The sequence below is a fragment of the Dendrobates tinctorius genome, unplaced genomic scaffold, assembly GCF_039654945.1.
Source record: "Dendrobates tinctorius isolate UK_male_01 unplaced genomic scaffold, ASM3965494v1 ptg000070l, whole genome shotgun sequence".
Classification (NCBI taxonomy): domain Eukaryota; kingdom Metazoa; phylum Chordata; class Amphibia; order Anura; family Dendrobatidae; genus Dendrobates; species Dendrobates tinctorius.
This window is the reverse complement of record NW_027361738.1, coordinates 81,425,747-81,445,165: the sequence shown is the minus strand read 5'-3', so window position 1 is coordinate 81,445,165 and position 19,419 is coordinate 81,425,747. Positions and strand designations below refer to the sequence as shown.

The 19,419-nt window shown below is 42.8% G+C and overlaps 1 protein-coding gene across 1 annotated transcript in view; it reads left to right on the top strand.

Annotated features, from left to right (window-relative positions):
* CDK6 (cyclin dependent kinase 6) overlaps positions 1 to 19,277 on the top strand; it is a 173,244-nt gene extending 153,967 nt beyond the window's left edge. The window contains exons 6-8 of the mRNA XM_073582010.1: positions 7,275 to 7,325; positions 8,565 to 8,700; positions 16,797 to 19,277. Of these exons, the coding sequence (XP_073438111.1) occupies positions 7,275 to 7,325; positions 8,565 to 8,700; positions 16,797 to 16,958 (349 nt within the window). The 3' untranslated portion in view covers positions 16,959 to 19,277. The remainder of the gene's footprint in view (positions 1 to 7,274; positions 7,326 to 8,564; positions 8,701 to 16,796) is intronic.
* Positions 19,278 to 19,419: the final 142 nt, after the last annotated feature.

Genomic DNA, 19,419 nt, shown 5'->3' with positions numbered 1-19,419 from the left:
TGGAAATGTAACCCCTTAGATGCCTCTGTGAGTTGTCCTTGAGTATAAATAAAATTTGTAGAATAATTTTTTTTTTTTTTTAAATGTAAATATTTGATATCTCTTCGTGTTTAACTGTCTAAAATAACAATGGCCCATAAACCTGGTGGCTCTCAGAATGCACTTTTAAACTTTGCAGAATTGTCAGACTATACACGTTTCAGGGTCTGTAACAACTTTCTAGTGAATTAATCCACAGAGATTATGTCCTCTCAACCTCTCAATAATTGTAATTTTTGTACAAAAACTTCCAAAAAGGTCATGTAATTGATATAGGAACTACTGTGGATTTAATAGAAAACTGTGTCCAGACTGTGGATGAAGCCATGCATCCTTCTTTCTACCAGCAAGATATCCAAGCACATGTTGATCGGGCCAGAGACTCCATCCAGATAAACGTGGGCCAACATTTTTGCTTTGAATGATTTTGGCTGAACAACAGTTGAAAATGCCTCCACTTTTTGTAAATTTATTTTCCTTTTTTCTTTTTTAACACTTGATTTGTTGGACTGTTACTAGTTGCATTATTTACATATGATTAATCATCCGCGGCTTGTTGCTACTCATCACCTCCCACACTTCTCAATCTATGGCAGTAGGAAGTAGTCGGCAAATGCTTCTGTGATGTTTAGGGGAAGTTGTGGTTCTGATTGGCAGGTGCAGGACTAACATTAACCTGTATATGATAAAAGGAGTATTTATAGCACAAAAAAGTGAATGTTTCCATCATAGTAGACTACTAGCACGCCTCTGTTTCATAATGCTGCATTTTTGCAATTTTTCAAATCATTTTGTTGTTAGCGAGGCTTTTCTTTCTGGCAGCAAAAAAATTTTAGGGTTTGTATTACAAATTCAATTCAAGAGCACTTGTAATGGAAACTGTATCAGTCTGGGTCATACGGTCTCACCAGAGTAACAGAACATCCTCCAGTGGATAAACCAAAGGGTCCAGCAGAAGACAACTGCGTGATTACGAGGGTCCAGCAGAAGGCAACTGTGGGAACCAGAGGGTCCAGCAGAAGACAGCTATGTGATCCAGAGGGTCCAGCAGAAGGCAACTCTGTGATCCAGAGGGTCCAGCAGAAGACAACAGTGTGATTCGGAGGGTCCAGCAGAAGGCAACTCTGTGATCCAGAAGGTCCAGCAGAAGACAATTATGTGATTCGGAGGGTCCAGCAGAAGGCAACTCTTATCCAGAGGGTCCAGCAGAAGACAGCTCTGTAATGCAGAGGGTCCAGCAGAAGACAACTCTGTGATCCGGACGGTCCAGCAGAAGACAACTCTGTGATCCAGAGGGTCCAGCAGAAGACAACTATGTAGTCCGGAGGGTCCAGCAAAAGACAACTCTGTGATCTAGAGGGTCCAGCAGAAGAAAACTCTGTGATCCGGAGTGTCCAGCAGAAGACAGCTCTTTGGTGCAGAGGGTCCAGCGAAAGACAACTGTGGGAATCAGAGGGTCCAGCAGAAGACAACTGTGGGTACCAGAGGGTCCAGCAGAAGACAACTGTTGGAACCAGAGGGTCCAGCAGAAGACAACTCTGTGACCCGGAGGGTCCAGCAGAAGACAACTCTGTGATCCAGAGGGTCCAGTAGAAGACAACCCTGTGATCCGGAGGGTTCAGCAGAAGACATCTCTGTGAACTGGAGGGTCCAGCAGAAGACAGCTCTGTGATGCAGAGGGTCCAGCAGAAGACAACTCTGTGATCCGGACGGTCCAGCAGAAGACAACTCTGTGATCCAGAGGGTCCAGCAGAAGACAACTGTGTAGTCCGGAGGGTCCAGCAAAAGACAACTCTGTGATCTAGAGCGTCCAGCAGAAGAAAACTCTGTGATCCGGAGTGTCCAGCAGAAGACAGCTCTTTGGTGCAGAGGGTCCAGCGGAAGACAACTGTGGGAACCAGAGGGTCCAGCAGAAGACAACTGTGGGTACCAGAGGGTCCAGCAGAAGACAACTGTTGGAACCAGAGGGTCCAGCAGAAGACAACTCTGTGAACCGGAGGGTCCAGCAGAAGACAACTCTGTGATCCAGAGGGTCCAGTAGAAGACAACCCTGTGATCCGGAGGGTTCAGCAGAAGACATCTCTGTGAACTGGAGGGTCCAGCAGAAGACAGCTCTGTGATGCAGAAGGTCCAGCAGAAGACAACTGTGGGAATCAGAGGGTCCAGCAGATTAAAGCTAGGGGAACCGGAGGGTCCAGCAGAAGACAGCTATGTGATCCGGAGGGTCCAACAGAAGACAACTCAGTGATCCAGAGTGTCCAGCAGAAGACAACTCCGTGATCTCGAAGGTCCAGCAGAAGACAACCCTGTGATCCAGAGGGTCCAGCAGAAGACATCTCTGTGACCCGGAGGGTCCAGCAGATGACAACTGTGGGAACCAGAGGGTCCAGCAGAAGACAACTGTGGGAACCAGAGAGTACAGCAGAAGAAAACTGTGGGAACCAGAGGGTCCAGCAGAAGACAACTGTGGGAACCAGAGGGTCCAGCAGAAGACAACTTTGAGAACCAGAGGGTCCAGTAGAAGACAACTGTGGGAACCAGAGGGTCCAGTAGAAGACAACTGTGGTAACCAGAGGGTCCAGCAGAAGACAACTGTGGTAACCAGAGGGTCCACAAGAAGACAACTGTGGGAACCAGAGGGTCCAGCAGAAGAAAACTGTGGGAACCAGAGGATCCAGCAGAAGACAACCCTGTGATCCAGAGGGTCCAGCAGAAGACAACCCTTTGATCCAGAGGGTCCAGCAGAAGACAACCATGTGAACCAGAGTGAACCAGAGCGACCAGCAGAAGACAACCCTGTGATCCAGAGGGTCCAGCAGAAGACAATAGTCGGAACCAGAGGTCTCAAAAGAATCTACTTTTATGAGGTTATTTATAGATGAGAGTTTATTGATTTTGGTAATATATCTTGGTCACAACCACGATTACAATGAACCCGTTAAAGATGTTGTAAAGCTCAAAAAGTTATCTTTTATTGTGTTAAAAATAGTGAGATATAAAAACTACTAATATATGTCAATAACAAAAGGTGCCAATTCCATCTTTGGTTCAACACAGAAGAACGTTTCCTATGTCAGCTTGTGACCAGTGCTGTGTTGAAGGGGCTGGCTGACGGCTCATTTCAAAAGCTAAAGCCGGTCCCCTTTTTCAGCCCAGACTAACATATAGAAAAAAAAAGTAGACTGCTGCAGCCAATCACTGGCCACAACGGAGACTAATAAGACACTGGCTCCCCCAGAGTCGCAGCCGCTTTTGCAGTGTCTCAATGGGAGCCTCCTCTTTATATGACATCCATATCTTAGAGAAGGGTACAGTTGTGGCCAAAAGTATTGACACCCCTGTAATTTTGTCAGATAATACTCAGATTCTTCCTGAAAATGATTGCAAACACAAATTCTTTGTTATTATTATCTTCATTTAATTTGTCTTAAATGAAATAACACAAAAAGAATTGTCCTAAAGCCAAATTGGATATAATTCCACACCAAACATAAAAAAGAGGGTGGACAAAAGTATTGGCACTGTTTGAAAAATCATGTGATGCTTCTCTAATTTGTGTAATTAACAGCACCTGTAACTTACCTGTGGCACCTAACAGGTGTTGGCAATAACTAAATAACACTTGCAGCCAGTTGACATGGATTAAAGTTGACTCAACCTCTGTCCTGTGTCCTTGTGTGTACCACATTGAGCATGGAGAAAAGAAAGAAGACCAAAGAACTGTCTGAGGACTTGAGAAACCAAATTGTGAGGAAGCATGAGCAATCTCAAGGCTACAAGTCCATCTCCAAAGACCTGAATGTTCCTGTGTCTACCGTGCGCAGTGTCATCAAGAAGTTTAAAGCCCATGGCACTGTGGCTAACCTCCCTAGATGTGGACGGAAAAGAAAAATTGACAGATTTCAACGCAAGATTGTGCGGATGTTGGATAAAGAACCTCGATTGACATCCAAACAAGTTCAAGCTGCCCTGCAGTCCGAGGGTACAACAGTGTCAATCCGTACTATCTGTCGGCATCTGAATGAAAAGGAACTGTATGGTAGGAGACCCAGGAAGACCCCACTTCTTACCCCGAGACATAAAAAAGCCAGGCTGGAGTTTGCCAAAACTTACCTGAAAAAGCCTGAAACGTTTTGGAAGAATGTTCTCTGGTCAGATGAGACAGAAGTAGAGCTTTTTGGGCTGAGGCATCAACATAGAGTTTACAGGAGAAAAGAAGAGGCATTCAAAGAAAAAAAACACGGTCCCTACAGTCAAACATGGCGGAGGTTCCCTGATGTTTTGGGGTTGCTTTGCTGCCTCTGGCACTGGACTGCTTGACCGTGTGCATGGCATTATGAAGTCTGAAGACTACTAACAAATTTTGCAGCATAATGTAGGGCCCAGTGTGAGAAACCTGGGTCTCCCTCAGAGGTCATGGGTCTTCCAGCAGGACAATGACTCAAAACACACTTCAAAAAGCACTAGAAAATGGTTTGAGAGAAAGCACTGGAGACTTCTGAGGTGGCCAGCAATGAGTCCAGACCTGAATCCCATAGAACACCTGTGGAGAGATCTAAAAATGGCAGTTTGGAGAAGGCACCCTTCAAATATCAGGGACCTGGAGCAGTTTGCCAAAGAAGAATGGTCTAAAATTCCAGCAGAGCATTGTAAGAAACTCATTGATGGTTACCGGAAGCGGTTGGTCGCAGTTATTTTGGCTAAAGGTTGTGCAACCAAGTATTAGGCTGAGGGTGCCAATACTTTTGTCTGGCCCATTTTTGGAGTTTTGTGTGAAATGATCAATGTTTTGCTTTTTGCTTCATTCTCTTTTGTGTTTTTTCATTTAAGACAAATTAAATGAAGATAATAATACCAAAGAATTTGTGATTGCAATCATTTTCAGGAAGAAACTGAGTATTATCTGACAGAATTGCAGGGGTGTCAATACTTTTGGTCACAACTGTAGACTTTAGCATTTAATCAATAAATACAGTCATATTCTGTATATTACAAGTAGAAATACTAATAATTATTATTAGTCACCAACAATATAGTATGGAGTTGTACGGAAATCCTAGATATGTCTCCAGACCATCGTTATCTGATATAGTACTAAATAAATCCAGGACCTCTCGGGCCTCGGCAGCAGCATCATCATTTTTCTCCGTCTGTTCTTTCCACATCACCAGATGGTCTCAATCTGTACATATCTGACTGCGAGTCGGACAGCGGGTGTTCATTGAGGGTTTGGATTATTGTCAAGAAGCTGTTCTATCAACATGCAGCACATTTCCAATTTCTGGAAGGAAACATATCATGGAAATAAAGGAATGGCCGGACATGTCAGGGAGGACTACCTGGTGGCGTGAGAATATTTTGCTGAACTGGTTCCAGTGAAGAAGATGAAAGAAGCAAAAAAATGACGAAATGTTGGAACTTTGCTCAACAACCGAAATGGACATGCGTGAAAATGTTCACATGACTCCGGGCCAAGGCCTCACAAATGATACAACATCTGCCATAGCATCCAAATTGCAGAGGCTCCTTGTTCGCTTGTGGTTTTGTGTCTGGTTATATCTTCCTCTGAGAGTATCTCTGAGATTTCCCCAGTGATATCACAGCTGTCAGGCTTAAGTTAAAATGCCAACTTTATTACCACGTCAATCAGAGGGAGCAAACTGGCTGAGTTTCATTGGAGGCTTCTAAATATGGCTGCTTGCCACACTAATGAGGGATGGTGGCCCTTAGGACCCTGCATGGTGCTGCCAAACTGAGGATAGAAAAACCCAAATTATGTAAATGTGCAGAAATTAGGTGGAACACAACCTAAGCTCCTCCACAAGTCTTGTGTTTGGTGTTTTAGGCTGTTTTTTCAGAGACTTAAAGACTTAAACATGTTGTACACTTTTCCACGGAATTCTTATGTTCATTAACATCTTAAATGCTAAAAATAAGAATTTTCAAAATAGTCGTTAAACAATTTAAACCATTTTACTGTTGTAGAGTGTGTGCAAGTCATTTTAACTAACGTAGATAAGGCCATCAGTATCCTGCTCCTGCCTCCGACTGGCAATCTGTTCTCCACCCTTCTCTGTGTTATAGCTAGCTCTAGGGAGCGGTATGGGTTGTACAGCGCAGATCAAGGTTTAGAAAGTAGCAAAAGCATCTATGTTCTCAAGGAGGGCAGATAAAACAGGCTGTAGATAGGGAAGAAGCCCATCAAAATCCTAATCCTGGTTGTGTTGTAACTGTCTCTTCTCTTCTCCCTTCTCTCAGTGTTAGAGATAGCAAGGAGAGGGTTGTAGAAAGAATAGTGAAAGCATCTATGTTATAAAGGGGAGGCAGAGAAAACAGGTTGTAGATAGGGAAGAAGTCTATAAAAATCCTAATCCTGGTTGCGACTGCCTCTTCTCCCTTCTCTCAGTGTTAGAGATAGCAGCAAGGACAGGGCTGTACGTGGCAGATTATATTATGGAGAAAGAATAGTGAAAACATCTATGTTATAGGTTATAGAAAGGGAGGAAACCATATTAAAAGATATTAAGGTGTGTATTACATGAAAGCCAGTGAAAATAGTTTCCTGGACACACAAGCTGGATATCACGGGTTATGAAAACTTTTAAACTAGCAGTAACCTCTATCTTATATAAAATATTCTTTTCCATATAAATGTGTCCTGTCTTAAGCCATATATCTTGAATGTTTTTGGTCCGAATGCTTATGTACTTATTGTGTGCTTAATAATATGTTGTTTACTAAAAGGGGCTGTTCACTTTTTTTTTTAAGTTACTGTAGAGTAGGGATGCTTTTTAATGAAAGAATCAAGCCCAAGCCCTATTTACCAACTCCCCTTTCCCTTGGACTGAAAGTGATGACTGTCTGGCCACTAATGATATGACTGCTGAGGTCAATTGTTGGCCGGAGGGTTAGGAGTCAGCAGTGGAGCGGGAAGCAGATTTTGGTGGCCAGTAGCGCTTATTTCTTTATTTTATAAGCATCTCTACACTATGATGAATTGTTAAAAAAAAATGAGTTGAAAATCCCTTTAATCAGATCAGAGGTAGAAAAAAATACTATGTAAAGTACTTAAGAAAAGCGGAGCAGAAATATACATTCATGGAAAGCTCCTTTAAATGACTTGGCAGAACTTCTTATAGTGAGAAAAATAGTAAATGGTGAACAGTACATGCCCAGGATGATTGAGATTTTTTTTCACTAATTCATGACTGATTCCCCTTTTTTTTGTCTTTCAGACCTTTGTTTCGTGGAAATTCTGATGTGGATCAGCTAGAAAAGATATTTGAGTAAGTTGAAGAACTGCATTTACCGCTTGGTAATCATAGGATTAAGGCTTCTTTTACACTTCCCGTGATTTTTGCGGCCCGATTTTGCGGGCCGTATTGCCGTGATTTTTGCGGTCTCCCGCAAAAACAGGCCGCAAAACACCTTCTCGGATCGCCGTTTTTCCCGGTTTTAACAAATTGGTGGGGAAAAATACGGTGTACCGCAAAAACAAGCTACCGTTGTTTTTGCGGCACCATTAAAATCTACTGCGGCCGTGTCCGTAAGCCGTGAAAAATATCGAACAAGCGCGATATTTTTTCACAGCCGTATACACAGACCTCACAGCCATACGGCACACGGCGCTCCGATTAATTTTTGCGGGCCGTTTTTGCGGCTCCATAGCAATCTATTGGGGCCGCAAAAACGGCCCGCAAAAACACGGCAAGTGTAAAAGAACCCTTATGGACAGTGCCCTGAAAAAAAAGTATTTGCCCCCCATTAGAGATCTCCATTGTTGGCCATACTGAATGGTTGTGGCTTTGTAAATATCATAACTAGCCTTTATCCTGGAATGCCCCATACCTAGCTTGTAAGTCAATGACTGTTAGCGATAAAAAAGCTTTATTTCATGATTCCATGTCCTGTGTGTGAATAGATCATGGTCATAGATGCTGCTTCATTCAATGTCTAAAGGAGAGACGGATAAAGTAGAGTGAAACTCTCCGTTATAAGGCAAAACCATTTAGGGGTGTCCCAGTGGTTAGGGGCCCCCATAGTGATCATATATATATGTTATTGGTTCGGCATCTCCATAACTTACCCTCTAATGATAATGAGATGACTCTGGTCATTCTGTCTTAGTCTACACAGCAAAAGTAGTGTCAGAAGACAAAGTGTCAGACTCTTGTGTCTACTTTGCGCTAGTGACCAGTGTAAATGTAAAATCATTCTGGAAATTTTTTATATAAAGAACGAAAAAAAGTACTAAAAAAAACACCTAAAAAAAGGAGGTATGAATTCCTGATTTACATATTACAATATTTTCAGATCATACATTCCCTCAAAGAGGCGTAATGAATATATTTTCTCTACCCGACCACTAACCAGCTGCCACGATATTGTCTCCCCCTGGTGATTGTGGAGTTTGCAGACATGATTGGATTAATCTGCGTGAAATTTTATGCAAGTTGCACCGTGAAACAGCCGGAGAAGGAATTGTATGACTTGTATATATGACATCTCTGTGCTTTTATCTTCAGCGTCATTGGGCTTCCGGAAGAAGAGTCCTGGCCGAGTGAGGTGGCCGTTCCTCAGAGCGCTTTTCATTACAGACAACCTCAATCCATAGAAGATGTCGTTCCAGACATTGACGAGCTGGGCAAAGAATTACTTCTGGTCAGTCATTCTTCTGTCCTACTCGTGCCACGCAGTTTAGGACCGGAGCCCGCGCAGTTTTGCACCAGTTCTTTGCATAAAAATCGCTTTCTTTTGCGCATGCGTCAGTTCTGATGTCACTTTCTGGTCATCAGCTTTCATCATTGCATAATCTCTCCCTTTTAAAATGGTGTCACCAGTTTTGCACCAATTCTGCTTTGACAAGTCATAAAGCCAGTGGCACCAAAGTGGTGCGGGAACTGCTCAAAAAGAAGTTTATTTTCCCAGGGGTTGAAGCTATAGAATCATAGAATCGTAGAGTTGGAAGGGACCTCCTGGGCCATCTGGTCCAACCCCCTGCTCAAAGCAGGATTCGCTAAATCATCCCAGTCAGATGTCTGTCCAGCCTCTGTTTGAAGACTTCCATTGAATGAGAACTCACCACTTCTCGTGGCAGCCTGTTCCACTCATTGATCACTCTAACTGTCAAAAAGTTTTTTCTAATATCTAATCTGTGTCTCCTCCCATTCAGTTTCATCCCATTGCTTCTAGTCTTTCCTTGTGCAAATGAGAATAAAGTTGATCCTTCTACAATGTGACAGCCCTTTAGATATTTGTAGACAGCTATTAAGTCTCCTCTCAGTCTTCTCTTTTGCAAACTAAACATTCCCAAATCCTGCAACCTTTCCTCATAAGGCAGGGTTTGCAGACCGGTCACCATTCTGGTCGCTCTTTTCTGAACTTGCTCCAGTTTGTTGATGTCTTTTTTAAAATGTGGTGCCCAAAACTGGACACAATATTCCAGATGAGGTCTGACCAAAGAGGAGTAGAGGGAAATAATGACTTCACGTGATCTAGACTGTATGCTTCTGTTAATACATCCTAGAATTGCATTTGCCTTTTTTGCTGCTGCATCACACTGTTGACTCATATTCAGTCTGTGATCTATTAGTATACCCAAGTCTTTTTCACATGTGCTGTCACTTAGCCCTATTCCTCCCATTCTATATATGCTTTTTTCATTTTAATTGCCCAGATGTAGTACTTTGCATTTCTCCCTGTTAAAAACCATTCTGTTAGTTGCTGCCCACTTCTCCAGTTTATTTAAATCTTTTTGAATCCTCTCTCTCTCTTCTCTAGTATTAGCTATCCCTCCTAGCTTTGTGTCATCAGCAAATTTAATCAGTTTACCCTCAATTCCTTCATCTAAATCGTTGATAAAGATGTTGAACAATACAGGGCCCAGGACAGAGCCCTGTGGTACCCCACTTGAGACATTCTTCCAACTGGATGTGCAGCCATTTACGACCACTCTTTGGGTCCGATCACTAAGCCAGTTATGAATCCACCTAACAGTTGCCTTGTCCATTCCATACTTAGTCATTTTTTCAATAAGGATTGTATGAGAGACTTTGTCAAATGCTTTGCTGAAGTCAAGATATACTATATCTACAGCATTTCCTTGATCCACCCAATCAGTGATACCGTCATAGAAGGAAACTAAGTTAGTCTGACATGACTTATTAGTTACAAACCCATGCTGACTCTGTTTAATCACTTCATTCTTATCCAGGTATTGACATACATGTTGTTTAATAATTTGTTCAAAGATCTTTCCTGGTATAGAAGTCAGACTCACTGGCCTATAGTTGCCTGGGTCCACCTTCTTCCCCTTTTTGAAGATGGGAACAACATTTGCTCTTCTCCAGTCTTCTGGCACTTCTCCTGTTCTCCAAGAATTTTCAAAGATTATGGAGAGGGGTTCAAAAATTTCTTCTGCTATCTCCTTCAGTACTCTGGGGTGTAATTCATCTGGACCTGGAGACTTGAATTCATTTAGGTTAGCTAAGTATTTCCTCACTATCTTTCTGTTTATAGATATCCTGGATTCTTCTATTCCCTTAATAGGACAGTGAATAACAGTTGATGTTACATTTCCTTTCTGAGAGAAAACAGATGCAAAATAGGAATTTAAAAGTTCAGCCTTCTCAACATCCTGTCTTACCATTTCATCATTTTCATCCTGTAAAAATCCTATAGCATCTTTGACTTTTCTTTTACTTTTGACATATCCCCAAAATCCTTTATTATTGCTTTTGACATCTTTTGCAAGCCTCAATTCATTTTCAGCTTTAGATAATCTGATCTGTGCCCTGCAGGTTCTGCAGACAGCATTATATTCTTCTTTAGATATGCCTCCCTCTTTCCATTTTATAAACATTTTTTTCTTCGTTTTTAGCATGTGCTTAAGTTCTGTGTTCATCCATCCTGGTTTCCTTAAATGCTTCCTATTCTTCCCTCTTTTCGGAATTGTTAACAATTGTGCTTTGAGAATTTCATTTTTCAAGATTTCGCATCCTTCCTGGACATTTTTGTCTTTAAGGATATCCAGCCATTGGATCCCTCCAATTCTCTTTCTGAATCCCTTAAAATCTGCCTTTCTGAAATCTAACCTTGACGTCTGAGTCTTCACAGGTCTTCCGCCTCTAGTTATCCAAAATTCTAAAATAGCATGGTCGCTACCTCCTAGGGTCCCAGCCACTTTTACCTCCTCAACCATTTCCTCCCTGTTTATAAGGATTAGATCCAAGGTAGCAGTTCCCCTTGTTTTCTCCCCTACCTTTTGGAAGATAAAGTTGTCAGCAAGAGAGGATAAGAATTTCCTTGACCTGTTAGTTTTGCCTGAGAGAGATTCCCAACAAATGTCTGGATAGTTGAAATCTCCCATGACAACTATGTCATATTTTTTGGAGAACTTGGCCATTTGATGCATAAAGAGTTCATCCATATCTTCAGCTTGCACAGGCGGCCTGTAGTAAATGCCTACAATGGTGTCCTTTCCATTGTTCTGTCCTTGTATTCTTACCCAAACAGTTTCCACAGAACTCCCAGTCTCTGAAGCTTCAATCTCTGTGCAGATATACGCGTTTCTAACATACAATGCGACACCCCCTCCTCGTTTATCAAGTCTGTTTCTTGCAAATAAGTTGTATCCTTCTAGTCTTGTATTCCAATCATGTGTATCGTCCCACCAAGTTTCAGTGATTCCAATGACATCATATTTCTTTTCCTGTGTTAGTAGTTCCAATTCTCCTTGTTTGTTGCCCATGCTTTGTGCATTAGTATAGAAACATTTTAGTTTGTGATTGGTTTCTCTTTCTCCAATATTTTTATTAATTAGATTCTTTCGTCTTTGTTCTTCCTTTCCACTTCTAATAGCAGAGTTCTCAATAGCATTTGTCAGGTGTATGGCTTTTTCTGGTCTTTTGCTTCCCTTCCCATGTTGTTCTAGTTTAAAGCTCTTCTTACAAGTGTAGCAAGGCGACTTCCAAATACATGCTTTCCAGTCTTCGTAAGGTGCACCCCATCTCTAGCAAGTAGTCCATCGTATAAGTAGTTCACTCCGTGATCCAGAAATCCAAATCGTTGCTGACGGCACCATCGACGTAGCCAGTTGTTCACCTGCAGAATCTTATTCCACCTCCTTGTTCCATGGCCATCCACTGGGAGGATGGAAGAGAAGACCACCTGCGCTCCCAGTTCTTTCACTTTCTTGCCTAAGTCTTCAAAGTCTCTGCAGATGGTTTCCAGGTCGTTTCTTGCTGTGTCATTTGTCCCCACATGTAGTAGCAGGAATGGGTCGTCATCTGTAGGTCTGAAGAGTCCTGATATCCTGTCAGACACATCTTTAATTTTTGCACCTGGAAGACAGCACATTTCTGAAGTTATATCCGGTCTGCAGATAGCAGCCTCTGTTCCTCTCAGCAGGGAATCCCCCATGACCACCACTCTCCGTTTCTTCACAACATTTTTCTTTCTCCATCCAGGAGGACTCTGAAGGCGTACAAGGTTGCTGTTTGTTGGCAAAGTCTTATCCTGATGTATTTCTTCATCGTTTTCCTGCGTGAGAGCCTGGTACTGGTTTCTGAGCAGTATGGGTGCTGACTGCCTCCTGATCCTCCTGCTTCTCTGGGTCACATGTCTCCATTCTTCTGTTTCTTCAGGTGCACTTCGAATTTCTTCTCTTTCTGTAACATGAAGAGATAATTCCGCTCTGTCCAAGAACTCTTCACCTTCCTTAATGATCTTCAACGTAGCTAACCTCTCTTCGAGATTTTGCAACTTTTCCTCCAACAGGGACACAAGCTTGCATTTGTGGCATGTGAAGTTTGGCTTTTCCACTGGTAAATCTGTGAACATGTAGCAAGAAATGCAGCTCACCAAATGGCTCCTGGCCTCTTCCATCTTGAGATTTCTTAAAAACGATGAAAGATGAGCCAAAAGCGCGGTTTTCCGATTTCCTCTTTTCAGCTGCAACGGCCAAAACCCAGTGATCGTTGAGCTCGCGGAGACTCTTCACTTATCCCAGAAGACACTGGGAATATGCAAATGATCTCCTCAAGACTCTTCCCCTGGTTTTCCGATTTCCTCTTTTCAGCTGCAACGGCCAAAACCCAGTGATCGTTGAGCTCGCGGAGACTCTTCACTTATCCCAGAAGACACTGGGAATATGCAAATGATCTCCTCAAGACTCTTCCACTGAGTGCAGTGCTAAAATGTGTTATCATGACTGTACAACTCATAGCTGTAATGTCTTTTTTAACGTTTTCAGCAAATATTAATTAGGTCCAAATAATTCCAAGGCCATATTTACACATTGTGGAAAATTTCCTCTGTGCAATTGCTCACATGCGGATTTTGTCTCTTATTTCACCCTATTGCATTGCATAGGATGAAAACCCGCACATGAAAGAGCATGCTGCAGATTTGCATGCTCCCATTTCCGTTCAGATTTTTTCTGCAGCGTGTGAACGTGCTTTGTACTGTAAATTGAGTCTGCAGTAAATCTTCAGTGAGTAAATATACTGTAGGAAGGAGCTTATAGACCTTATTGATGAAAATCCCACACACATGAAAGAGCATGCTGCAGATTTGCATGCTGCCTTTTCGGTGCTGATTTTTTTCTTGTACCCTGTGAATGTGCTCTGCACTATAAATTGCAGTAGATACTTGATGCAGAGTCAGCAGCAAATCCTGAACATGTGACCATACCGCAGGAAGGAGCTTTTAGACCTGCTTGATGAAAACCTGCACAAGAAAGAGCACGCTGCAGATTTTTTTCTGCAGTGAGTGAACGTGCTCTGTACTGTAAGTTGCTGCAGATGGGTGGTGCAGAGACTGCAGCAAATCCTGAGGCATGAGCTTGGTGAGGAATACATTCTTCAGAAAAGGTAGGGATAAAACCTGTCCAGCATAGGGCAATTGAAAATGTGAGGTCAGAGGGGTGGAAATTAAAGGGTTAGTCAAGCACTTGGATACCGATATCCTTAAAATAAGTCATCAATATAAAGTCAGAGGGGTCTCACCCCTGGTATCCCCAATGATCAACTCCGGTAGTGGTCAGAGCATCTCTGTACATTATATAGTGGCCGAAATGAAACTCAGATCACATTCACTTCAATAGGAGCTGAGATGCAGTACCCGAGAGCATCTACTACTGTCACGGATGTGTCAGAGGCTGCAGACCTTTGCACTGCATATGTCTGCAGAAGGTCTCAGTAGTTTTCTTTGCAGACGAGTGGCCACCTCACCTGGTGCTAATGGCCACACCTGGACCTGAGTGTTGGTATACTTCTTACTTGCTGCTGGCAAGCGCGGGTGTTATTACCATTTGCATTTCCCTGTTGAGGTTTGGAGCTGTAGCAGTCGGTTATCGTCCAGTTTGGAGGACGTTGGTGCTTCTCTCTGAGTCTTCTCAAGCTAATTGTTCCCTTGTTTCATTTGTCTATCCCAGTTGTCTTTAACGGTAGTGAGAATCATAGAATCATAGAATCATAGAATCATAGAATCGTAGAGTTGGAAGGGACCTCCTGGGCCATCTGGTCCAACCCCCTGCTCAAAGCAGGATTCGCTAAATCATCCCAGTCAGATGTCTGTCCAGCCTCTGTTTGAAGACTTCCATTGAAGGAGAACTCACCACTTCTCGTGGCAGCCTGTTCCACTCATTGATCACTCTAACTGTCAAAAAGTTTTTTCTAATATCTAATCTGTGTCTCCTCCCATTCAGTTTCATCCCATTGCTTCTAGTCTTTCCTTGTGCAAATGAGAATAAAGTTGATCCTTCTACAATGTGACAGCCCTTTAGATATTTGTAGACAGCTATTAAGTCTCCTCTCAGTCTTCTCTTTTGCAAACTAAACATTCCCAAATCCTGCAACCTTTCCTCATAAGACAGGGTTTGCAGACCGGTCACCATTCTGGTCGCTCTTTTCTGAACTTGCTCCAGTTTGTTGATGTCTTTTTTAAAATGTGGTGCCCAAAACTGGACACAATATTCCAGATGAGGTCTGACCAAAGAGGAGTAGAGGGAAATAATGACTTCACGTGATCTAGACTGTATGCTTCTGTTAATACATCCTAGAATTGCATTTGCCTTTTTTGCTGCTGCATCACACTGTTGACTCATATTCAGTCTGTGATCTATTAGTATACCCAAGTCTTTTTCACATGTGCTGTCACTTAGCCCTATTCCTCCCATTCTATATATGCTTTTTCCATTTTTATTGCCCAGATGTAGTACTTTGCATTTCTCCCTGTTAAAAACCATTCTGTTAGTTGCTGCCCACTTCTCCAGTTTACTTAAATCTTTTTGAATCCTCTCTCTCTCTTCTCTAGTATTAGCTATCCCTCCTAGCTTTGTGTCATCAGCAAATTTAATCAGTTTACCCTCAATTCCTTCATCTAAATCGTTGATAAAGATGTTGAACAATACAGGGCCCAGGACAGAGCCCTGTGGTACCCCACTTGAGACATTCTTCCAACTGGATGTGCAGCCATTTACGACCACTCTTTGGGTCCGATCACTAAGCCAGTTATGAATCCACCTAACAGTTGCCTTGTCCATTCCATACTTAATCATTTTTTCAATAAGGATTGTATGAGAGACTTTGTCAAATGCTTTGCTGAAGTCAAGATATACTATATCTACAGCATTTCCTTGATCCACCCAATCAGTGATACCGTCATAGAAGGAAATTAAGTTAGTCTGACATGACTTATTAGTTACAAACCCATGCTGACTCTGTTTAATCACTTCATTCTTATCCAGGTATTGACATACATGTTGTTTAATAATTTGTTCAAAGATCTTTCCTGGTATAGAAGTCAGACTCACCGGCCTATAGTTACCTGGGTCCACCTTCTTCCCCTTTTTGAAGATAGGAACAACATTTGCTCTTCTCCAGTCTTCTGGCACTTCTCCTGTTCTCCAAGAATTTTCAAAGATTATAGAGAGGGGTTCAAAAATTTCTTCTGCTATCTCCTTCAGTACTCTGGGGTGTAATTCATCTGGACCTGGAGACTTGAATTCATTTAGGCTAGCTAAGTGTTTCCTCACTATCTTTCTGTTTATAGATATCCTGGATTCTTCTATTCCCTTAATAGGACAGTGAATAACAGTTGATGTTACATTTCCTTTCTGAGAGAAAACAGATGCAAAATAGGAATTTAAAAGTTCAGCCTTCTCAACATCCTGTCTTACCATTTCATCATTTTCATCCTGTAAAAATCCTATGGCATCTTTGACTTTTCTTTTACTTTTGACATATCCCCAAAATCCTTTATTATTGCTTTTGACATCTCTTGCAAGCCTCAATTCGAGCCTCAAGCCTCAAGGATTGACTAGCTCTTATCCTGTCCTCCCCGGTGCAGGGCTTATCGCCAAGGTCAGGCAGGGATTAGGTATCCAGCTCGGCGATAGGTGAGGAACCTATATAGGGACGATAGGACAGACAGGCTGACTTTGGATCTGTCTAGGGTTCTCCACTCCCCGCTTCCCTAGTGTTGGGTCCCCTTCCCGTTATCCCTTTATGTTACACTGAGTCTGTCCTACACTGTGCATGACAACTACACATTGTATGGAGCTGTTCTGGTTCTGTACACCGTGTACATCTGCCTGCTCTGGAGGCTGCAAACAGCTGATCGATGGAGATGCCGGTGGTCTAACCATGTACCGATCTGATTTATCCCAAGGATTTGACATTAATATCTAAGACCTGGACAATCATTTTACCTCTCCATGTAAAATTATGAATTATACCTTCTTTGTTTTCTTGCAGAAATTCCTGTCGTTCAGTCCGGATAAACGTATAACGGCATTTGGCGCCCTGTCGCATTCTTACTTTGATGATTTACAGACGAGCAAGGACAGTTTGGATCGTCACCGGGTGTGCGGGCCGAGGGCGGCCGATGAGACGATGGCTGAAGCCAAGAGTCCTTGAGTTTGGTGTTCATGATACGGACGACACGACTTTGCCGGAGGTCTCACGCGAAGCCATTGACATGCAGCAATCTGCTAAGGAACTCTGTTTACTTCATTGAAATCAATGCAAGCCGAGCATAGCTTCGTCTGTTGTGTTATGAGTTTTGTTCCTTTTTTTGTCTGTTGCTGGATGGTCGTGTAAAGCTGCTGAGCAATGATGCTGCCTTTAATTTAAGGCTGACAGTGTTGTATAGGGTAATCCAGTCACTGCCACCACACCATGGACTCCATTTTACCAGCTGCTAAACTTTAGAAGTTTTCTGTTTTCAATGCTTTTTGTTAAAATGTTCCCTTTACCTACAGAGGAAGATGTCTACTTAGAATGAAGAAGGTTGATTTCACTTGTCAGTAAGGCCGAGATATGGATCCATGAAATACGCCTGTCTGAACCTCGGCCTAAGGCACCCGTTTCGACATAAAGCCACAAAATCCTGAACGACTGAAGGGTTATTCCACTAGGGAGCGGAGATGTGGGATTACCAGCAAATTGTTGGACATTTCAGTAGTTTTTGGAGCAACATTTTCGAACACACTTCGAAAAAGTTGCTCCCAAAATTTCCAACAATTTGCCGCTAATCCCACATCTCCGCTCCCTAGGGTCCAGTCACTGGCTGCAACCGTGACGTGTCGTTCCACCGACCGGTCACATTGGAAGGATGCATAACTTACAGTATAGTGGATTTTTTTAGGAACTTACGGTAAATGTGTTTTGGGGGTTAAACTCATCAATTGCAGGAAACTGAGATACAGAGTGCTGTTGTACTAGATCTCTAAAGGGGTTGTCCGACATCAAAATAAATTATATTTTGGGCACGGACGGTGCCTGCACCCCTGTGGATCCAGCGAGGGGCCTCTCCAGAGGTTTGTGCTGTCTCCGGAAGCTTTGGTCCATTTGGAGGTCGCGCAACCGCTGCCGTCAATCACAGGATGTAGTGGTCCTGAGACTTCCGAATGGAACAGATATCGGTTTCACTGGATCTACCGGAGGCACCGGACGGAGAGTGTGCCTGTTTATAAATTTAAAATCATCCGTTCCCCCCAAAAATTATTTCAGCGTTGAAAAGAACCTTTACATTTTTTTTTTTTAACTGTCTCCCCACAGCAGGTCCTGCTAATCTGTGGGGGTCTGGGTTTTGCATAAAGAAGCCCATAAACTTTCTGTTAATCTTATACACCGTTTTGTGAATTTGCTCCTTCAGGACCTCCGCTCTTCGGCCTAAGCCGGTGTACTTTGAGCTATCGGTGGTGGCCTCAAGATCCGGACACCCAATAATGTGCAGAACATGTGACGAAAAAAAAAGATATACCGTAAAATAAAAAGACAGCTTTTTATTCTGTCGAGCTGCGTTACCTGCCACATTTTCTTCCCTTATTAATACAAGGATTTTGCGCCCTAATTTTTGCTACTTTAGCCGGCGGTCTACCCGCATACTAGCACTATAGTGTATGGTTCTGACAGCTCCCGCCGAGCCACACCATTCTCTGTTCTGTGGCCAGTGGGGATGGCCATGGGGACGCGATCGGGGCCTGTAGACCGCACTCTTGATTACGCTATTGTCTGTCTCTACGGCTGGATCGTGAGAAAGGCTACTTTGATGGGTGAGGTTAAAGGTAGACTGCGCGCTATAGTGCCATGTCACGACTCCGAACAGCACCTCATATCTCATCTTCCTGGACTCTTGGGTGACATGTCGTCAGCTACAACGAAATTTAGATTTTCAGGACATGAGTTGTGTGGACTTTAAAAAAAATAAATAAAAATAATACAAAATTCCTGGCAGACTTGATACACAGTGTTGTGTCTAGTGCCGCCCATATAGGGGTGGAGCATGACACAGGAAACCAATAAGCCCCTCCCCCTGGACTAGACAGACATGACACATTGTATGAGCTTTGTTGGCGTATTTCTTGAATGCTAGATGAGACCACGAAACGGCCGCGCTTGCGGTGGTGAGCAGTAATAGCCCCGATTTGTAAATGTATTAGTGATGTTTGAGAAACGGGTCAGTCTTCAGGATACGGTACCGGGGGCATGCACCGTGTTTTCAGTGGTCCTACGATGGAACGATTGGTACAGGGCAGTTTTAGTAAATGTTAATTTTGGTGCATTTTTTTTTTTGTATTTTATGTATTACTCAGATGCATAAAGAGTTTTATAGAACATATATCTGACGGAAGGCACCAAACTGTTCTCTGTATTATGGTTCATTTTTTATTTTTTTAATACTAAATGATAAAATGTATTAAATGAGAATTAAATAAAAGATATTTAACCATCTGATAAGAATGGAAGGCGGAAGTCCTCCTCTGATCTTCTGCGCAAGTCCTTTATCCTGCAGACACCTGAGCCCAGGACCTCCACGTGGTGGGCTACACCTCCGTTTACCTGCAAGATGTGATTTGATAAAAAAGCCATGAAC